Source organism: Panulirus ornatus, chromosome 39, assembly GCF_036320965.1.
Source record: "Panulirus ornatus isolate Po-2019 chromosome 39, ASM3632096v1, whole genome shotgun sequence".
Taxonomy (NCBI): domain Eukaryota; kingdom Metazoa; phylum Arthropoda; class Malacostraca; order Decapoda; family Palinuridae; genus Panulirus; species Panulirus ornatus.
In genome coordinates, this window is record NC_092262.1 from 5,058,784 (window position 1) to 5,082,025 (window position 23,242).

General features: G+C 47.7%; 1 protein-coding gene and 1 long non-coding RNA gene across 4 annotated transcripts; one reads left to right on the forward strand and one right to left on the reverse strand.

Moving 5' to 3' along the window:
• Positions 1-713: 713 nt before the first annotated feature.
• On the forward strand, positions 714-7,357 carry LOC139761049 (uncharacterized). Of its 3 annotated transcripts, none has more exons than XM_071684819.1 (6): positions 714-856; positions 3,054-3,249; positions 4,161-4,382; positions 4,632-4,865; positions 6,165-6,261; positions 6,668-7,357. In XM_071684819.1, the coding sequence occupies exons 2-6, from the start codon at positions 3,088-3,090 to the stop codon at positions 6,784-6,786; spliced, it is 834 nt and encodes a 277-aa protein (XP_071540920.1). In that variant the 5' UTR covers positions 714-856; positions 3,054-3,087; the 3' UTR covers positions 6,787-7,357. The 3 variants fall into 3 exon arrangements, with proteins under 3 accessions (XP_071540920.1, XP_071540918.1, XP_071540921.1); XM_071684817.1 differs by having other exon boundaries at positions 735-886; XM_071684820.1 differs by lacking the exon at positions 714-856 and adding an exon at positions 1,193-1,216.
• An 11,378-nt stretch (positions 7,358-18,735) lies between these two features.
• LOC139761279 (uncharacterized) lies at positions 18,736-23,242 on the reverse strand. Its single transcript, XR_011715487.1, has 4 exons — positions 22,255-23,242; positions 20,508-20,569; positions 19,813-19,893; positions 18,736-18,802 (listed from the first exon to the last, which is right to left on the reverse strand). It is a non-coding gene; the product is annotated as an uncharacterized lncRNA (long non-coding RNA).

Below are 23,242 nucleotides of genomic sequence, written 5' to 3' on the forward strand. Positions count from 1 at the left end.
CATTGTGAAATTACTGCAATGTGTTATAGAAACATATCAGGGGTATAGCCATACATCTGGACACCAGATTGTCTACAAACGTGAATTAGGAACTGAGATGGTTGTATATGCTCTGAGACATTTTATATACACACCCATATATGCCTGTTTCATGGACATGAGTAAAGCATTTGACGAGGCGTAAATAGTTGTACATGTTATAGATATACTAGGTGTGTGGTACCGCTCATAACTGTTATGTGTAAAGTGGGGGATGTTATGTCACAATATGACAACGTGTAGTGTGCAGCAATGAGGAATAATATTTTCTCCAATCCTTGTGCAACACACACACACACACACACATATATATATATATATATATATATATATATATATATATATATATATATATATATATATATATATATATATATATATATATAGTTGGATTCTGTGATAAGCTTCATGTGGTCAAGGTTGGGCTACTGAGAACATTGGTAATCACCTCAAATATGCTGATGATATTGTGGTATTTTGTCCCTCACTATGTTATTTACAAGGATATAGTCAATACCACTGGCACAGTAATAGACGACATGCATTGTGAGCCGCATGTGAGAATAATCTCTGTTTGAAATGTTAGTTTGATCTCAGAAAGATGATGTTGTCAACGAGCTTTGATAACTCTTGTAAATAACTGTTACAATTATCGTTGTAAATATACCCATGTATAATCCGGACGAGGTTTGCTGCGTAGAACCATGTGATTGGTCGACGGTCGAGTGAGACGATAGACGCTTTCAGAGACTCTATTTTCGTTCAGTATTGCATCAACAACTCGACGAAATCCTTGCTACCTTCCATCTCTTAGGAGGTGAGGTACAGAGTGAGGTACAGAGTGAAGGTACGGCATCTTGTGAGGTACAGAGTGAAAGTACGGCATCTTGTGAGGTACAGAGTGAAGGTACGGCATCTTGTGAGGTACAGAGTGAAGGTACGGCATCTTGTGAGGTACAGAGTGTAGGTACGGCATCTTGTGAGGTACAGAGTGTAGGTACGGCATCTTGTGAGGTACAGAGTGAAGGTACGGCATCTTGTGAGGTACAGAGTGAAGGTACGGGATCTTGTGAGGTACAGAGTGAAAGTACGGCATCTTGTGAGGTACAGAGTGTAGGTACGGCATCTTGTGAGGTACAGAGTGTAGGTACGGGATCTTGTGAGGTACAGAGTGAAGGTACGGGATCTTGTGAGGTACAGAGTGTAGGTACGGCATCTTGTGAGGTACAGAGTGTAGGTACGGCATCTTCACGTTGGGTTGACACAGCGTAATATTAATGTTTGTAATGACCAAATGCAAGTCTTGCAGGGGTTCATTACCGCTATGGAAGGACATTAACAAGGTTTTGTTTATTTGTTCACATCCTGAAGTGGAATGTGTCTAGGCGAGAGAAGGTTTGACTATTGATTGCTTGTCACCAACCGTGTTCCTTGACATTTACACATCAAGGCCGAGTCTTAACTGAAAGATAAAGAAGTTGAAAAAAAAGACAACAGAGAGTATTTGGCGGATGTAAGAAACCCGTCCTTTGAAAAGTGGAAGATCCTAGTTACAGTGGAAGACATGAGAAGGGTAAAGACTTCCGAAGCTTCCGAGGTGTTGGGGAAGAATCAGTTATCAAAACAACTCAACCTTCAATTGCCAACGTCCACACAGTAATCATGTGGAGCAACAGGTTGCCAAGTATTGCTTGGTTGACGTCATGGTGATACATACATTAATTATTATCATCACAATAATGAGCCACACTGTGGGGCATGTTCGTCACACACGCACACACACACACACACTGCCCTGACTGATCCATTGTTCACCTCTGAACTCTGCCAGATTTCAATATCTTCTTGACCTTCTGTGTAGATAGTATCGTCAGTGGACGACGGGAAGGAGCACAATCTTGTTGACAACTTTTTTTTTTTTTGCACCAAGGAGGCCATCACTCCCTGCTCCTGCACATAGAGCAACTCAAAGCTGCAGGAGTCCCATGAAATGGCTCCTGGGTTTATCGGCCTTCTAACCCAACTTATCTATTCGTTCCTGTCCTCATCATTTCTGGCTGCTTCATTATCCTCCATGATCTCTCTCTCTGTCTCTGTCTCTCTCTCTCTCTCTCTCTCTCTCTCTCTCTCTCTCTCTCTCTCTCTCTCTCTCTCTCTCTCTCTCTCTCTCTCTCTCTCCGACCAAGAGTGACATACCCGGACAGTGATGGGCGCATCTGTGTCAGGAACACATGAAGTTTCGTCCTAGATGTATAACGTGATTTCTAACTCACTTTACTGTCTGGCAAAGTGAGCCAGTGAGCCATCTTGTGCGCTGCTGGTGTCAGCGTACTGATCATATGCAGGCCCTCAACCCACGTACCTAACCCGCCTCATACTTACCTGTATTTATAAAACACTGGACAATAATTTGTGATCATTACAGAAAGATGGCCAAACACTTTAGCGCCAGATATAGAATTTATGATCGATAGGGAGGTGTGGGTGGTGGGTCGACTTTATCTATCAGGGGTTATCAATAGAGATTTAGGTAAGGGATTGTTATGTAATGTGGTTTAATCAGTTATTAACAGTACAAGTCTAGCTGAGGGAGTCATTATCTCTGATGATATAATAGTCACAAGGTCACTACCATCCACTAACCATCGTTTTGTGTCAGAAAGAAAAATTCAGATGTTACTAGTATGATTCTATTAGGGAAAATGATGTTAGACTGGGAATTTAAAGTGAGTCTTAAAATGAGAAATTGTCAAATTTCTTTTCATGGATATTTGTACTGGAGACGTGGACTGGAGGAGAGTGACTGGACAAGAAAAGATAACACTTGTGTTAAGGTCTTTTCAATGTCAGACTTGATACGATGAGGACAACGTAGTGGTGGTGGTGGTGTGGCCGGTAACCCTCTGTGTTGGAGCACCAGTGTTGGTGATGGTCATGAACCACTCCATCACTTGTTGTGATGGTCCAGGTAACTCGTTATATCCAGAGAATAACCGAGGTAATGATCGTTGCAGGGTGAGTGGTGTGGGCTCGTGAGTCGGGATCATCATGGTACAGGAGGCACATGTGGAGGACGCTCTTGTGGAGCAATATGAGCGTGACGGAGCTGTGGTGGTGAGGCAGGTCTTCCACCACTCATGGGTGGAGAAGATCCGCCAAGGCATCGCTAAGAACCTCGACCAACCATCACAATACAGCGAGCGGCTCCTGGTACGTAGACACCCAACTCATGCAAACACCCACCCTCACTCACTACGCTGTACACCAACATGATCTTGTGTATCATAATGAGAGAGAGAGAGAGAGAGAGAGAGAGAGAGAGAGAGAGAGAGAGAGAGAGAGAGAGAGAGAGAGAGAGAGAGAGAGAAACATGATAGTAGAGTGCGAGTATCAAGATGTATGTGAACTATCGTCTTTATTCCGGGAAACAACAGCATTCCTCAGTCTGCTTACTTACCTGCTTGGTCATGACGACGCATGGCTCACCGTCACATTTCATTTCATGATTTTCATAGTTTTAGAAGTCTATCAGGAAGGCTGCGTGCTCCTAGTACAGTCGTGTTGTGTCGCCTGAATAATACTGTCACTGGGACGGGGATTAGAAAATTGTGGAAGGAAAAAGAAAGAAACAAGTAGCACATGAGAAAGAGAAGGGGGCAGTATGAAAAGAAATAACAAGTAAGAGATGTAGTTATAAACGAGACAGAACAAAATGGTAGAGTCATAAAGAAAAAGAACTGAAGTAAACAAGGAAGATAATGAGGTGTGACATTAGAAACATGATAAACGAAGGAAAGAAAAAATAAGAGGAATCAAGGAAGATAGTAAGAGCAGTTGGGGAGATAATGAGATACACAGCATCATGTGATGGGTTGACAGACCTGTCTGACAGCAAATATGACAGATAATGTCATCCCTCACTGGCAGGTTGTAGTGATAGGAAGGTAGGTAGGGAACCACTGCAGTGTTGGTGATACAGTGGGGCACTTGTGAGGCTGTAAGGTTGTGGTGTTTGTGATGCTGAAGGGCATTGATGTGGTAGTAATAGTAAGGTTGTGGTGTTTGTGATGCTGGAGGGCACTGATGTGGTAGTAATAGTAATAGGGACACTAATGACACAGAAAGGTCACGGGGCTTACTTCAACGACTACTGTAACTGGTCGTGGGTGGATGAGTTCCGGGACTTCGTGTACAACTCCTCAGCTGCCGCTCTTGCTGCTCGCTTCATGAGGTCCTCACAGGTCTCCTTCTACCACGAGCACGTCCTCAACAAGGAGCCTGGCACCACAAAGTGCACCCCCTGGCACCACGACCAGTCCTACTACCCCATCGATGGCGAGAAGGTGTGTCTTGCTCTCGTATATTGATGAGACATGGTGGGCCATATGGTAAGGTTGGTAAGTTAGAATTCTGATTCACTTACGTTTATAGGAAGCTAAAGTAACAAGTACTTAACGTAACCAGGATCACAACATATATGAAAGGCCTCCTCAAGTACCAGAATCTTGGTGTATGTTATAATTTGGTTATACTTTGTAGAGGCGGACCAAACTTTGATCCAAGACTGATGAACCTCTCACATGGCGATGTAGGTTTGCTCCCTGTGGATGCCGGTGGATTCTGTCGCTAAAGAAACCTGTGTTAAGTTCGTGGCCGGGTCGCACCTGTGGCCAAAGTGGTTCATCCCGCGCAAGTTTGCCTCGGAGTGTAACTACCCGCTGCACGACTCTCGTGAGAAGCCACAGGACGGACATCGCCTGTACTACGATGTTCCCGTTGAGGAGATCGAGGCCGACAAGTGGCCAATACTGCAATGGCAGTGTGAGGTGAGCCAACAACCTTCAACACTTGCTACACTTGTCCTGATAACATCAATGTTCTGGTTGTATAAGCGTCGGTGTTATGTTGACTACGGTTAACAAGATTTTTAGTAAAGATGTCTGTTTAATGTTATCTACAGCGAAATGATTTAGTTTTCATCATCTGAAGTTCGGGTTCACATGGGTATAAGCAAGGCATTTTGAGTTCCATCATCACACTCTTTACTCGGGAATATTGTTGTATTGTTTCTAACATGAGAACAGATTATCTTTATCAGAATGTATGATATCGTATCAAGACATTATCTGATACAGTAATTTCATGTTGTAACGTTTTCTGACATTGTCGTACACCGGTGTGGTGTTATGGTCGGGCACCTGCTGAGGTGTTGCTACCCTTGCTAACCCTCCAAACCGGGAAGAGTTGTCATCTATCATGTTAAAATATGGACTTGGTATAGTGGTAAACTCTGATTGAAGGACATCACAGAAATAACATGAATTTTGTAGGAAACTCATATGGGTGGGCCTCCACAAAGGGAACGATGACTTGATATGTTATTGATTACTCCTGCAGTAATGAATTATGATGGTGGGAAAGACTATGATGATTTAGGAATATGTGGCATAAAAGTGATATAATTCTAGTATTTAACGGAACCAATGAAAACCTCGCATAAGTTTCTAGTAATTTCAAATACTCGTTTGACAGTAGCCGAGATCATCACACCCATTTATCACTTGTCATTCTCAACGTAATATTATATTACACATTCCTCTTGTCCAAATAACGAGTCCAATCATATACATTTATCACTTGTCATTCTCAACGTAATATCATATTACACATTCCTCTTGTCTAAATAACGAGTCCAATCATATACATTTACTTCACATCCACAAGTTATTTCTGTGGTGCCCCTAAACTGGAACATTACAGAAATGTCTTCTCACCAGTGTGATGCCTCTATTTTCCACTGATACTTCCTGCCACAGTCATAGATAGTCGCCGATAAGATGGGATCTTTCTTCTGCTGTATGTAGACTACTGCTGACACTGTATAACAGTAGATCATGAGACACAAGGAACAACCAGGAACAATGTAAAGATACGAGTTAATAACTGAGGCCATCCATGTTGCTCCATACATAGTATATTACGTGTTCTATGTACAAACACTGTTTGTATTGTATCATTATGGGAATATTATGTGTGCATGATGTCGTGGCCTCATCTGATCATGTTTATCTAGATAAGAAGTTATTAAATCCGTGATTTCTGTCGTGTGTGTCGGGATGTGACAGCCAGGAGACGTAGTCGTGTTTCACATGAAGACGCTGCACGGTGCTGACGGTAACAACTCCACCTCCCAGCGCCGGGTCCTCTCCACTCGCTGGCTCGGTACGTCTATTCACTGACTCATTCGACTTGTGTGTGTGCTCCTGAGAATTAAGTGTTAGCATTTTTGTTTGTATCTGACAAAGAGAAGCATTGCCGAGTTTATGATCTACTTATCTAGAAATAAGATATAAGACCAAAAGTCTAACATTAGGGAGTTTGAGACCAAAAGTCTAACATTAGAGAGTTTTAACTTTGACGTTAATCTTGACCTGAGTGAAGGCTCAGAATGCTGGATGAAAATGAAGATTGATAGTGTGTAGAACTAAAGGTTCAGGGGCTGGACCAGGGTGAAGGGTTGGAGTTTAATGGCAGAGATAAGGTTGTGCGTGCAGGAGTAGGGTGAAGGTTCACACTGCAGGGAGGGCTAGGCTGCTGTAGACTCTGACTAGAACGCTTTGCTCCCCAGGCGACGACGCTGTGGTAGCCACCCGCCCGTGGGACGTGTCACCTCCCATCACTGGCGGCCTCAAGCCTGGCCAGCGAGCTGTGTGTGATACCTTCCCACTCGTCTACACCCGCCGCTAACACCCTGCCTGCCTGCCTGCCAGGAACACCTCTCCGTTCATCCTCGCCTGTTCCCAAGGTCCTCCAGTGGTAAACACTTCAGTAATAACCTCCCGCTCGGCTGTATCGGCCACAAAGATCTTTCTAACTATTAACCAGACTGGCCTCCGCCTACAGTCTATCATATTAACCAGACTGGCCTCCGCCTACAGTCTATCATATTAACCAGACTGGCCTCCGCCTACAGTCTATCATATTAACTAGACTGGCTTCCGCCTACAGTCTATTGTATTAAGCAGACTGGCTTCCGCCTACAGTCTATTGTATTCCATATCAGCAGGTAATTCGAAGACTTCTACAGTAAATATACATTTGTATTAGTTTCCATTGTATACGTTAAAGTGTTACGTATATAAGTATAATCGAAAATCATTGCTCATGTAAAGTGAAGTTTGACATGTAATGATATGCAAGATATTTTCTTGAGGTTTGGGTTCAGATATTAGAAATTTTATCAATGCAAGAACACAGTGTCTTTATGTTCTCAGAGAATGCCATTACATTAAGCAGTACATTAAATATATCTTGAGGCCATGTTTTATAACTTGTGCCATCCTACCTATGGTGAAGAACCTGGCTTTGCTAGTAGACGATAAAGCATTTGATAAATATCTGTTGAGTATTTCTATACTCTCACCAGAGATGGTATCAGTGTGGTACACTCCAGTACTGTGGTGTGGTACTGGTGGAGAACAACCAGAAGGGTTTGTAAATCAATATAGTTACTGAGGTCATGTCATGTAACTCTGGTACTAACTACCTTATCAACAGCTAAGTCTGGTACTAACTACCTTATCAACAGCTAAGTCTGGTACTAACTACCTTATCAACAGCTAAGTCTGGTACTAACTACCTTATCAACAGCTAAGTCTGGTATTAACTACCTTATCAACAGCTAAGTCTGGTACTAACTACCTTATCGACTCTAACCCAAGACTGAGGCAACACTATCACCTGCCTAGTTAGCCCTATTATTTCCTGTCTGGTGAGTCCACAACATACTCAGTACCTGGTACTGACTGTACCTACCACAACATAGTACCTGGTACTGACTGTACCTACCACAACATAGTACCTGGTACTGACCGTACCTACCACAACATAGTACCTGGTACTGACTGTACCTACCACAACATAGTACCTGGTACTGACTGTACCTACCACAACATAGTACCTGGTACTGACCGTACCTACCACAACATAGTACCTGGTACTGACTGTACCTACCACAACATAGTACCTGGTACTGACTGTACCTACCACAACATAGTACCTGGTACTGACTGTACCTACCACAACATAGTACCTGGTACTGACCGTACCTACCACAACATAGTACCTGGTACTGACTGTACCTACCACAACATAGTACCTGGTACTGACTGTACCTACCACAACATAGTACCTGGTACTGACCGTACCTACCACAACATAGTACCTGGTACTGACTGTACCTACCATTAGAGCCTCAACAAGTGCGGTATTCATCATTATACCAGGTGGGAACGTATATGGTGTTGATGGTTCCAGCTTGAACTGGACGACCTAAAGACCCTAAGAGTTGATAGGCCTAACTATGGCTCAGTCAACCTCGCCAGCCACCAACAATGTATTGTCTTCACCTACCACACTGCCTGCATACACAACCTCGCCAGCCACCAACAATGTATTGTCTTCACCTACCACACTGCCTGCATACACAACCTCACCGGTAACTCTCTATCCTCGAAGTGTAATCTTAAGACTCCTTGTTACACACACACACACACACACACACACACACACATATGCGCGAGCACACATACACACACATGCGCGCACACACACACACATGCGCGCGCACACTACACACACACACACACACACACATGCGTGAGCACACATACACACACATGCGCGCGCACACACACACACATGCGCGCGCACACAACACACACACACACACACACACACATGCGTGAGCACACATACACACACATGCGCGCGCACACACACACACATGCGCGCGCACACAACACACACACACACACACACTGGAGCCCTACAGGTATTAGATCTATATTAGTTTATTTTTAGCTTTCACTCCTGGCGCGGAGATATCAGGTCTAGAAGTGAGGCCAAGTGAGTCAATGGTCGTGCATTATTGAGAGCCCCCCCCCCCCCCCACATGCAGACGTCATGGTCCTGCTGGCTGGATCAGGCCAAACACCACACACACACACACACACACACACACACTGGATATGGTTGTCTCTGTACTCAGGTTAGGTTACTGGGAGGAAGGTAGTACTCCTTTAGTTTCCTCATGTAAGATCCTGTCGTGCGACCCTGACAGTAGCTGTGGACACAGGTGTTGTGGCACCACTCTCTATCAAGACGGTCAACCTTACCATCTGCTGCCGTCTACTGACACCCAGACACCTTCTGTATATACACCTCCTCCAGCCGTCGGGTGGTGAACATGACTGTCTACACTCACTGCTTACACAAACCCGAGTTGACAGGGTCTCTGTCCTGTTAACATCTTCGTAGACAGATATATTGGGCTCTTTGAGATGACGTCTTCATGAGGAGACAGACAGACAGACAGAGAGACAGACAATATAGTTATGAGGATCTCCTCAGCCAGACCCAACGGTCGGTCTGTCGAATGATTGTATTGACCATACAGGGAGGGAGGAACTGTGTCAATATGGTCACCATAGTTTAGGCTTATATGAACATGGTGTACGTGGAACGGACGGTGTTGTGATCACGTACGTGGCATCATCGACCAATATGTTAAATGTGTGTGAGTTGTTGTCCATGTGGAGGGTAAGGTTGCCTCAGCCGACATCGATCTACCGTACGTACACCTCAGTGACTGAGGCAGGTCACACGCCAGCCATCCCTGCTGGCCGGCCACCCACCTCCTGACCATGACGAAGCTCTCGTTATCATTCATACCCTTGACGATTGGTAGGGCTGTTAGCCACTCCCCGAACCATGGTAGAGCTGACAACCATGACCTCTCCTGCCCATAGTGGAGTACCATGACTTACCTCTAATGAGTAAGCCTACATTATACACGTTACTACTGCTTAACCATTAATTAAGAACATCTCACAATTAGTTCATAAAGAACATATCACATTTACTTCATGCAGTTTCTCTCTCAGACCCAGTTTGTCCCTCAGCTGAGGTGGTGGTTTATATAAACCGTTATTGTTAGCTGTTGGTGTCTGCATCCAGATACATGGGCTCTGCTGTGACTCATTAACATCCAGTACGAGCTTCCCCGTGAACACTCCTGTCATAAAGAACAGATACACAGTAAGAGTGTAGTGGTCTTAACATTACGACACCTGGAGGAAGTGTGTATGTGTGTGTGTGTGTGTGTGGCTTGATGTCGACACCGTTGGTGGCTGACAGGTCTGAACAACCAAGAAACCATCTTGGTCATGACCTAAGCTGTTGCTTGTCAGTTAATCATCCCACATTCGTTATGTTCTGCCGTTATGAACATTAAGATTCACTGTTGGCAACACTCGTACATACAGGCACACGCTGCGTCCCCGGGAGCGCCTGTGCAGTACACTCACAACTGAATGGTCGTAATTTAGGCCTTATTGGATGACGTTGTGAGATGTGGCTGTATTACATTTTGTTATGTATGAAGAGGTCAATGGACATAGGTCAAATAGTGTTACAACACTGTCTTCACTATGCATGGCATGATCTTGGGTTGGGCACTGGCGTACATGTTAGGTTATAAATGAACCAACAAGGAACGATTGTATTACTGATATATTTCTCTTAATTCAACTGAACTACTTTTGATTTGATTCATATTTGCTAAAATATATATGACTATTTTCCATAACAGTTACTACAGACTTGAACACAGTTATTACTTGGTCAAAAAATGGACGGTTACTTATCATGTTTGAACAATCCAGACTGCTCAAAACATATGCAGTTTGTACATGAAAGAAAAGTTTAGAAATCTTGAAAATACATATGATTATATCTCAGTAAAAGTAAAGTTTAAGACTGTCCCATTATATATATATATATATATATATATATATATATATATATATATATATATATATATATATATATATATATATATATATATATATATGTGTGTGTGTGTGTGTGTGTGTGTGTGTGTGTGTGTGTGTGTGTGTAGATAACCTGGCCTTGATTAGGGTCTTCACTTTCCCGTCCCCCGTCCCCTCTCAGACATGACAACACAATAAGAACATTCTCTCAGGACTGTTGTGTGCACTGTTACTCTCCCAATGTGTAACTATAATTAGCCCATATTTTCCCTCGTTTTAATTGCACTTCCCATACACAAGTTACCTGTCGTAGGGGTTAAGATCACGTCGATTTTTTATCGCTCAATGATCTTTAAGTATCATATCATCTGCTGTATATTTGTTAGAATATGACCACTTTCCCTCAAATAAGAAAACGCCATAATTATACACGTCAGAACCAAACTAGTCATGTAGCTTCAACAACTCATAACCAGGTACTTACAGGTCAAACGTGAACACATCTGCCTTAAGACAAAGACGTGTGTAACATTGGAATGAATTCATTCATAAAACATCAGCAGGCCATCTTAATCGGAGGTGGGAGCGTCTAACATGATTTTGCAAGGAATCAACAAAGGCCCATCCCTACCAGGGACCACCCAAAGCCCATCCCTATCAGGGACCACCCAAAGCCCATCCGTACTAGGGACCACCCAAGGCCCATCCCTACCAGGGACCACCCAAAGCCCATCCCTACCAGGGACCACCCAAAGCCCATCCCTACCAGGGACCACCCAAAGCCCATCCCTACTAGGGACCACCCAAGGCCCATCGCTACCAGGGACCACCCAAAGCCCATCCCTACCAGGGACCACCCAAAGCCCATCCCTACCAGGGACCACCCAAAGCCCATCCCTACCAGGGACCACCCAAGGCCCATCCGTACCAGGGACCACCCAAGGCCCATCCCTACCAGGGACCAATTAGGGTTCATTAGCGTCGGGAAGAGTGAGTTATAAAATTAGTATGAGAAATGAGGTATGACACTTGACTGCTCCTAATATTGTAAGTTACATGGATGTACACTGTACACTGTACATCATTATGATGTACTGCACAACAATAATGAGGTTCCTCACTATCTACAAGATTATAACGGGAAGTTTACAAGTTTACTCTTACTGATAACCATATCATGTAACACTGACATTATTGTACAGACTCATGACTAACATGTAACACTGACATGTTACTGCCTGAGGATTGTACCATGTAACACTGACATGTTACAGCCTGAGGATTGTACCATGTAACACTGACATGTTACAGTCTGATGATTGTACCATGTAACACAGGTGACGGTACAGTCTGAGGATTGTACCATGTAACACTGACATGTTACAGTCTGAGGATTGTACCATGTAACACAGGTGACGGTACAGTCTGAGGATTGTACCATGTAACACAGGTGACGGTACAGTCTGAGGATTGTACCATGTAACACTGACATGTTACAGTCTGAGGATTGTACCATGTAACACTGACATGTTACAGCCTGAGGATTGTACCATGTAACACTGACATGTTACAGTCTGAGGATTGTACCATGTAACACTGACATGTTACAGTCTGAGGATTGTACCATGTAACACAGGTGACGGTACAGTCTGAGGATTGTACCATGTAACACAGGTGACGGTACAGTCTGAGGATTGTACCATGTAACACAGGTGACGGTACAGTCTGAGGATTGTACCATGTAACACAGGTGACGGTACAGTCTGAGGATTGTACCATGTAACACAGGTGACGGTACAGTCTGAGGATTGTACCATGTAACACTGACATGTTACAGTCTGAGGATTGTACCATGTAACACAGGTGACGGTACAGTCTGAGGATTGTACCATGTAACACAGGTGACGGTACAGTCTGAGGATTGTACCATACGTACCATGTCGGCCACTATGGCTCTTAGTAAATAGTTTATTTATGACCACGTTCTGTGCAAGCATATGGTAATGAGGCGAAGGTCAAGAGAAGGGCAAGGAGAGTAAGGTCAGGAGGAGGGTAAGGTCAGGAGGAGGGTAAGGTCAGGAGGACGGTAAGGCCAGGAGGAGGGCAAGGTCAGGAGAAGGGTAAGGTCAGGAGGAGGGTAAGGTCAGGAGGAGGGTAAGGTCAGGAGGACGGTAAGGTCAGGAGGACGGTAAGGCCAGGAGGAGGGCAAGGTCAGGAGAAGGGTAAGGTCAGGAGGAGGGTAAGGGCCTGGCTAAGGTCAGGAGGAGGGTAAGGTCAGGAGGAGGGTAAGGGCCTGGCTAAGGTCAGGAGGAGGGTAAGGTTAGGAGGAGGGTAAGGGCCTGGCTAAGGTCAGGAGGAGGGTAAGGTTAGGAGGAGGGTAAGGTTAGGAGGAGGGTAAGGTCAGGAGGACGGTAAGGTCAGGAGGACGGTAAGGTCAGGAGGACGGTAAGGTCAGGAGGAGGGTAAGGTTAGGAGGAGGGTAAGGTCAGGAGGAGGGTAAGGTTAGGAGGAGGGTAAGGTCAGGAGGAGGGTAAGGTTAGGAGGAGGGTAAGGTTAGGAGGAGGGTAAGGTCAGGAGGAGGGTAAGGTTAGGAGGAGGGTAAGGTCAGGAGGACGGTAAGGTCAGGAGGACGGTAAGGTCAGGAGGACGGTAAGGTCAGGAGGACGGTAAGGTCAGGAGGACGGTAAGGTCAGGAGGACGGTAAGGTCAGGAGGACGGTAAGGTCAGGAGGACGGTAAGGTCAGGAGGACGGTAAGGTCAGGAGGAGGGTAAGGTTAGGAGGAGGGTAAGGTTAGGAGGAGGGTAAGGGCCTGGCTAAGGTCAGGAGGAGGGTAAGGTCAGGAGGAGGGTAAGGTCAGGAGGACGGTAAGGTCAGGAGGACGGTAAGGTCAGGAGGACGGTAAGGTCAGGAGGACGGTAAGGTCAGGAGGACGGTAAGGTCAGGAGGAGGTAAGGTCAGGAGGAGGGTAAGGTCAGGAGGACGGTAAGGTCAGGAGGACGGTAAGGTCAGGAGGACGGTAAGGTCAGGAGGAGGGTAAGGGCCTGGCTAAGGTCAGGAGGAGGGTAAGGTTAGGAGGAGGGTAAGGTCAGGAGGACGGTAAGGTCAGGAGGAGGGTAAGGTCAGGAGGACGGTAAGGTCAGGAGGAGGGTAAGGTCAGGAGGACGGTAAGGTCAGGAGGAGGGTAAGGTCAGGAGGACGGTAAGGTCAGGAGGACGGTAAGGTCAGGAGGACGGTAAGGTCAGGAGGAGGGTAAGGTCAGGAGGACGGTAAGGTCAGGAGGAGGGTAAGGTCAGGAGGACGGTAAGGTCAGGAGGACGGTAAGGTCAGGAGGACGGTAAGGTCAGGAGGACGGTAAGGTCAGGAGGACGGTAAGGTCAGGAGGAGGGTAAGGTTAGGAGGAGGGTAAGGTCAGGAGGACGGTAAGGTCAGGAGGAGGGTAAGGTCAGGAGGACGGTAAGGTCAGGAGGAGGGTAAGGTCAGGAGGACGGTAAGGTCAGGAGGAGGGTAAGGTTAGGAGGAGGGTAAGGTCAGGAGGAGGGTAAGGTCAGGAGGACGGTAAGGTCAGGAGGACGGTAAGGTCAGGAGGAGGGTAAGGTCAGGAGGACGGTAAGGTCAGGAGGAGGGTAAGGTTAGGAGGAGGGTAAGGGCCTGGCTAAGGTCAGGAGGAGGGTAAGGGCCTGGCTAAGGTCAGGAGGAGGGTAAGGTCAGGAGGACGGTAAGGTCAGGAGGACGGTAAGGTCAGGAGGAGGGTAAGGTTAGGAGGAGGGTAAGGGCCTGGCTAAGGTCAGGAGGAGGGTAAGGGCCTGGCTAAGGTCAGGAGGAGGGTAAGGGCCTGGCTAAGGTCAGGAGGAGGGTAAGGTTAGGAGGAGGGTAAGGTCAGGAGGACGGTAAGGTCAGGAGGAGGGTAAGGTCAGGAGGAGGGTAAGGTCAGGAGGACGGTAAGGTCAGGAGGACGGTAAGGTCAGGAGGACGGTAAGGTCAGGAGGACGGTAAGGTCAGGAGGACGGTAAGGTCAGGAGGACGGTAAGGTCAGGAGGACGGTAAGGTCAGGAGGACGGTAAGGTCAGGAGGACGGTAAGGTCAGGAGGAGGGTAAGGTTAGGAGGAGGGTAAGGTCAGGAGGACGGTAAGGTCAGGAGGAGGGTAAGGTCAGGAGGACGGTAAGGTCAGGAGGACGGTAAGGTCAGGAGGAGGGTAAGGTCAGGAGGACGGTAAGGTCAGGAGGACGGTAAGGTCAGGAGGAGGGTAAGGTTAGGAGGAGGGTAAGGTTAGGAGGAGGGTAAGGTCAGGAGGAGGGTAAGGTTAGGAGGAGGGTAAGGTTAGGAGGAGGGTAAGGTCAGGAGGACGGTAAGGTCAGGAGGACGGTAAGGTCAGGAGGAGGGTAAGGTCAGGAGGACGGTAAGGTCAGGAGGACGGTAAGGTCAGGAGGAGGGTAAGGTTAGGAGGAGGGTAAGGTCAGGAGGACGGTAAGGTCAGGAGGAGGGTAAGGTCAGGAGGACGGTAAGGTCAGGAGGACGGTAAGGTCAGGAGGAGGGTAAGGTTAGGAGGAGGGTAAGGTTAGGAGGAGGGTAAGGTCAGGAGGAGGTAAGGTCAGGAGGACGGTAAGGTCAGGAGGACGGTAAGGTCAGGAGGAGGGTAAGGTTAGGAGGAGGGTAAGGGCCTGGCTAAGGTCAGGAGGAGGGTAAGGTCAGGAGGACGGTAAGGTCAGGAGGACGGTAAGGTCAGGAGGACGGTAAGGTCAGGAGGACGGTAAGGTCAGGAGGACGGTAAGGTCAGGAGGAGGGTAAGGTCAGGAGGACGGTAAGGTCAGGAGGAGGGTAAGGTCAGGAGGACGGTAAGGTCAGGAGGACGGTAAGGTCAGGAGGACGGTAAGGTCAGGAGGAGGGTAAGGTCAGGAGGACGGTAAGGTCAGGAGGAGGGTAAGGTCAGGAGGACGGTAAGGTCAGGAGGACGGTAAGGTCAGGAGGACGGTAAGGTCAGGAGGACGGTAAGGTCAGGAGGACGGTAAGGTCAGGAGGAGGGTAAGGTTAGGAGGAGGGTAAGGTCAGGAGGACGGTAAGGTCAGGAGGACGGTAAGGTCAGGAGGACGGTAAGGTCAGGAGGACGGTAAGGTCAGGAGGACGGTAAGGTCAGGAGGACGGTAAGGTCAGGAGGACGGTAAGGTCAGGAGGACGGTAAGGTCAGGAGGAGGGTAAGGTCAGGAGGAGGGTAAGGTCAGGAGGACGGTAAGGTCAGGAGGACGGTAAGGTCAGGAGGACGGTAAGGTCAGGAGGAGGGTAAGGTTAGGAGGAGGGTAAGGTCAGGAGGAGGGTAAGGTTAGGAGGAGGGTAAGGTCAGGAGGACGGTAAGGTCAGGAGGACGGTAAGGTCAGGAGGACGGTAAGGTCAGGAGGACGGTAAGGTCAGGAGGACGGTAAGGTCAGGAGGACGGTAAGGTCAGGAGGACGGTAAGGTCAGGAGGACGGTAAGGTCAGGAGGACGGTAAGGTCAGGAGGAGGGTAAGGTCAGGAGGACGGTAAGGTCAGGAGGACGGTAAGGTCAGGAGGACGGTAAGGTCAGGAGGACGGTAAGGTCAGGAGGACGGTAAGGTCAGGAGGACGGTAAGGTCAGGAGGACGGTAAGGTCAGGAGGACGGTAAGGTCAGGAGGAGGGTAAGGTTAGGAGGAGGGTAAGGTTAGGAGGAGGGTAAGGTTAGGAGGAGGGTAAGGTCAGGAGGACGGTAAGGTCAGGAGGACGGTAAGGTCAGGAGGACGGTAAGGTCAGGAGGACGGTAAGGTCAGGAGGAGGGTAAGGTTAGGAGGAGGGTAAGGGCCTGGCTAAGGTCAGGAGGAGGGTAAGGTCAGGAGGAGGGTAAGGTCAGGAGGACGGTAAGGTCAGGAGGACGGTAAGGTCAGGAGGAGGGTAAGGTTAGGAGGAGGGTAAGGGCCTGGCTAAGGTCAGGAGGAGGGTAAGGTCAGGAGGACGGTAAGGTCAGGAGGACGGTAAGGTCAGGAGGAGGGTAAGGTCAGGAGGACGGTAAGGTCAGGAGGACGGTAAGGTCAGGAGGAGGGTAAGGTCAGGAGGACGGTAAGGTCAGGAGGACGGTAAGGTCAGGAGGACGGTAAGGTCAGGAGGACGGTAAGGTCAGGAGGACGGTAAGGTCAGGAGGAGGGTAAGGTTAGGAGGAGGGTAAGGTTAGGAGGAGGGTAAGGTCAGGAGGACGGTAAGGTCAGGAGGACGGTAAGGTCAGGAGGACGGTAAGGTCAGGAGGACGGTAAGGTCAGGAGGACGGTAAGGTCAGGAGGACGGTAAGGTCAGGAGGACGGTAAGGTCAGGAGGACGGTAAGGTCAGGAGGAGGGTAAGGTCAGGAGGACGGTAAGGTCAGGAGGAGGGTAAGGTCAGGAGGACGGTAAGGTCAGGAGGACGGTAAGGTCAGGAGGACGGTAAGGTCAGGAGGACGGTAAGGTCAGGAGGAGGGTAAGGTCAGGAGGAGGGTAAGGTCAGGAGGAGGGTAAGGTCAGGAGGACGGTAAGGTCAGGAGGACGGTAAGGTCAGGAGGAGGGTAAGGTCAGGAGGACGGTAAGGTCAGGAGGACGGTAAGGTCAGGAGGACGGTAAGGTCAGGAGGACGGTAAGGTCAGGAGGACGGTAAGGTCAGGAGGACGGTAAGGTCAGGAGGACGGTAAGGTCAGGAGGACGGTAAGGTCAGGAGGAGGGTAAGGTTAGGAGGAGGGTAAGGTCAGGAGGACGGTAAGGTCAGGAGGAGGGTAAGGTCAGGAGGAGGGTAAGGTTAGGAGGAGGGTAAGGTCAGGAGGACGGTAAGGTCAGGAGGAGGGTAAGGTTAGGAGGAGGGTAAGGTCAGGAGGACGGTAAGGTCAGGAGGAGGGTAAGGTTAGGAGGAGGGTAAGGTCAGGAGGACGGTAAGGTCAGGAGGACGGTAAGGTCAGGAGGACGGTAAGGTCAGGAGGACGGTAAGGTCAGGAGGACGGTAAGGTCAGGAGGACGGTAAGGTCAGGAGGACGGTAAGGTCAGGAGGACGGTAAGGTCAGGAGGACGGTAAGGTCAGGAGGACGGTAAGGTCAGGAGGACGGTAAGGTCAGGAGGACGGTAAGGTCAGGAGGACGGTAAGGTCAGGAGGACGGTAAGGTCAGGAGGACGGTAAGGTCAGGAGGACGGTAAGGTCAGGAGGACGGTAAGGTCAGGAGGACGGTAAGGTCAGGAGGACGGTAAGGTCAGGAGGACGGTAAGGTCAGGAGGACGGTAAGGTCAGGAGGACGGTAAGGTCAGGAGGACGGTAAGGTCAGGAGGACGGTAAGGTCAGGAGGACGGTAAGGTCAGGAGGACGGTAAGGTCAGGAGGACGGTAAGGTCAGGAGGACGGTAAGGTCAGGAGGACGGTAAGGTCAGGAGGACGGTAAGGTCAGGAGGACGGTAAGGTCAGGAGGACGGTAAGGTCAGGAGGACGGTAAGGTCAGGAGGACGGTAAGGTCAGGAGGACGGTAAGGTCAGGAGGACGGTAAGGTCAGGAGGACGGTAAGGTCAGGAGGACGGTAAGGTCAGGAGGAGGGTAAGGTTAGGAGGAGGGTAAGGTTAGGAGGAGGGTAAGGTCAGGAGGACGGTAAGGTCAGGAGGACGGTAAGGTCAGGAGGAGGGTAAGGTCAGGAGGACGGTAAGGTCAGGAGGACGGTAAGGTCAGGAGGACGGTAAGGTCAGGAGGAGGGTAAGGTCAGGAGGACGGTAAGGTCAGGAGGACGGTAAGGTCAGGAGGACGGTAAGGTCAGGAGGACGGTAAGGTCAGGAGGACGGTAAGGTCAGGAGGACGGTAAGGTCAGGAGGACGGTAAGGTCAGGAGGACGGTAAGGTCAGGAGGAGGGTAAGGTCAGGAGGACGGTAAGGTCAGCGGAACCACCAGCCTCCCCCGGAACAGACCAGGATGATCAGCAGCAGGAGCAACCTGTGGCCAGGCCAGCACAGCGGGTGGGGTTGGGAAGGACATATCAACATTAATCTTAGCCATCAGGACGGCCAGCTGGCCAGGTTGGTGACTGGCCGGCTGGCCCAGTAGATAGGCTGGCGAAGGGCCAAGTGACTAGTACAAGAGGTACTTGGTCAGCCACCAACGCTGGCCACCAGAGTGACCTGTGCCACATAGACGATGATAAGGGAACGAGTGGACGACACATCACGCGTCCTCATTACTTTCACCAGATTATCAACAATAAGACATTACACTAACATACTAATGTCTACTGTAGTGAAGCTTACAATGAAATATAATATTACTGACGTGTTTTACAAGTGTTATGGATAGAGGTTATGATGATTGTAGTGACTGGTCGGGTTCTTAGGAGCATAAACAACATGAGACCATTGACTGCTTATGGTTGTGCTGGAGATTACTAAGACGAAGATTAACGTGTGTGTTGACATGTCATTACTCAACACATGACTGAACAACAAATACTTATAAATATTTTATATCATCAAGAAAAAACAGAATTATTGTAGTCGTGAACTGAAAGTGAAGTGTAGTATGTATGTGGTCAACGTTGTCATGGTTACATTCACCTATATTCATTGGTAAATCATTACGTATGTTTACACACCTATTATAAATCATTACATATATTAACAAACTTATTAATGAAAAAGATATTTGCCTCATTTGAAGTATACTGGATATGCACGAGTTTATAGCCATTACTCCGGACTGATACACACAATGTATGGACGATAAGCAAACTGATCACCAAGTTTCTGGCAGGCAGGAGGTTATCTGTGCTCTACTGACACACTGCTGGTCCTGTGCAACTTATCCGATAAGGAATGACTCGTTGAAAAGCGTTATCAAGAGATGAACTTGTTTCGTTATTGTGAGATAAAATGTTTCAAGGTCAGACACATCAGTTGCTTCTAATGCTGAAAAGTAGATGTCATTACACACACAGAGAGAAGGAAACTCACCAGAAGTACCACAGTTGGTAGAAGGAAAACCCAGGAGAGACACAGCAGCCCAGCGCGCAGCAGTATTGATGATGGCTACAACTGTGGGAAAATAAACTGTTGACTGAGTCTCACCCTCACCACAACCCACACCACCACACCTGCACACTACAACCCCCACCACCACCACCACACCTGCACAACACAACCCACACCACCACCACCACACCTGCACAATACAACCCACACCACCACCACCACCACACCTGCACAACACAACCCACACCACCACCACCATACCTGCACAACACAACCCCCACCACCACCACCACACCTGCACAACACAACCCCCACCACCACCACCACACCTGCACAACACAACCCCCACTAACACCACACCTGCACAACACAACCCACACCACCACCACACCTGCACAATACAATCTCATAACCACAACCTACCACAGTACATACCTACACCCACCCTTCCACTAGCAACCCCCCTCCCCTCCACACACACACACACACACACACACACACACACACACACAGACCCAACATGGAGACAATCAACATACATACAGCCGTTAATACAAAAGTAATAAACAAAGTTAACACTAAAGATAAAAACTGACGTCAAGTAAGTTCACATGTGGGTATATCTCCAGCTCTGCTTCTACAACATGATGGACGGGAGTAAGAGAACATCAACTCACATGTAGTGTCGACGAATGCCATCATACGTCTCCCAGGTACAGAATCGTAGACGTCGCTGTAGCTGAGAACAAGAAGGAAAGACCACGTTAGTGTATGTCTCAGGTACTGACTACAACATAGGGTCTGTGAGAGGAGGTTGGGGTGCATCGTCCCTGAGCATGGGGGTCCAAAAGATGGCCCGGGGATTTCCTAGAATCTCATAAAATGTTTGCATATATTGAAGATTAGCATTACATCCCTCTCTCATCACCCATTCCCGTTTTGGCCTTACAGCTCATGGCATAAAACCGTAGTGGATAAAAACAGAATGATTAATGGAGAAGGAAGGACGCCCGCAAGAACCTTGTACCACTTGAAGACAGAGACATTAACAACGTTAGTTCACGCCGTCTTGCTGGCCAGTCATGACGTCGTGAACAACGCGTGGTGACACTGGTACATCCGAACCTATATGTGTCAACCATAGCCCAAGCTTGCTTGATAGATAGACAGACAGATAGATAGATCTCCCATACTCACGACATTAAAACTTATTCATCTGTTGACGTACACGCACCATAGAGACAGCACCACCTAGTGATGCCAACTGCTACACTGAACCAGTTTGTGTGTGCTGCAGGGGACAACACAGAAGGAGTTTCTGAGACTGCTGGAAAGTTTGAGTTAGACAGGTGCTGGGACAGGGACGGGGCGCTTAGACAGGTGCTTAGAAGGATCTTAGATGAAGAAACTTAAAAGCAAGAAAACATTTCGTAAGCTCTTCAACAGAGGTGATATACCAAGAGAGGTTGGGGGAGGGGAGGTTATCTTGGTGGACTGGAACAAACGACACACGTGAGAGAAGTCTTCTGGAAAGAGGTTGTGGTCACCAGTCGCCCGTTGCACGTCTTTTTTTTTCTTGATGTGTGTGAGTCAGAAGGAATGGACTCGAACCAGAGAATGTCTGCGGATTAGGCCAGAGTAACAGATGCAGAAGCCAGGGAAGATCGCATCAACTAATTGGGGAAGGTAAACAAGCACCAGAATTGGTATGATGGACAGTTGATGACATGTCACCCAATCAAGATGAAAAGACATGATGATGGACGCCAGTAAGAACATGTCTTGCATGAATATCATCATGTATCACATAATACATAATACATCGTCCCTGAACTTCTGCGCGAATCATATCTGAAGAACAGCAATGGAGACAAACTCGACGGCAGATATTATGATCTAAAGAAAACGATTATATCCAGAGGCTTGTCCACAGCCCAGTATTGGTCAGTCCAGAACACGAGTATGATTGTCAAGTTTGGTGACAGCAATTAAGATGATACACGAAGAGCTAACAGAGAAGGTCCAGAGGAGGATAATGATAGTGCTACAACTAACAAAGCTGAGTCACTGGGGAAAGTTACAAAGGACTTTAATTTGCGCACCATAGAAGAGAGAAGAGTAAGGGGAGACATATACCAGGTTGATGACTTCAGTAGAGAACAGTTCTTCATAAGGAGAAGGATAGAACAACCAGAGAACATAACATGAGGTCAAGCTAAAACCTTGCTTGAAACGATTAATGAACAAGGATTTGTAGCAGAAGTGTGGCGGCTGAATGTAATAATCTTAGTCATGAGACTGTGAATGTGGACAACACATAGAGGTTTAAAATGTTGTATGATCGTAGAAAATGTTCTACAGATGGAATGCTACCAGTGTGAGGCTCCCTCCAGTACAGTACAGTAGGGAGGTAATCATACTGACCTTAGTGACGTCCATGTGAAGGAAGTGGAATGTTGTGATGGTGACGTCACAAACCTCTACCACTGAACATGCTATCACTTCACTAGTTGTTGTTGTTGTTGTTGTTGTTGTTGTTGTCTGGCCTTGACATCGGTTTGTCAAATGATATCACAGTCTCTGTTGCTTGTCATATCTCCTCCATGACAAAATCTGGCCACTTGGTTCAGGTTTCAATCTTGTTTATTTAATCCTATTCGTGCGGGCCATAATTTTACTAGAGGGTAGTGACTTTTTCGTACGTGTACCTTTTCTGTGAAAAATGGTTTCTACATCGCTTTCTTGTCTCTACCTGACTATATGAGGAAAGGGAAGGGATGGCCACAAGCCAACGCTGAGGAGTGAATTACACGTGTAGTCACCTCAGGACGAGTCTTGAGTCTGCTGCTGAGTCGATTTCCCCTCGTGTGTAAATGTCAACTGAAGGTGGGAATCCATCCATGCTCACCTGCCAGACGTATGACACGTTGGTCCTACAACTAACTCATGGGTTATAAACTTAGAGTAGCAGTATAGTGGGCCTGAAATGGATGTTAAGAATGACTGAAGATGTTGTGGAACATGTCGTCATGAGGAATGATACTATATATATAGATATAGATTATGTACGTAGAGGATATTCATCATGTACACCCCAAAAGTCACGCCATGCACAGCAAGTCCCAAGGACACCAGAAGTGGAGGAGGTAAAGTGTAGCACACTTGATCACCCGAGTGTTGCCCAGTCATCACAACTCAGCATATACACAGCAGCCTCCTTGATGTTTCGGCTAGCATTACTGACCATGAGTCACCACGGGCCTGCCTGCTTGTGCTCGGACCCGACTGAGTTCGATTTTTGGGTGTAGCAGTCGTCCTACACCCGACCTAGCTGTTCATCCTCCCCTCGGCCTGGTTGATAACTAGGTACCTGGCTTAGCTGGTGTGTGTGTGTGTGTGTGTATGTGTGTGT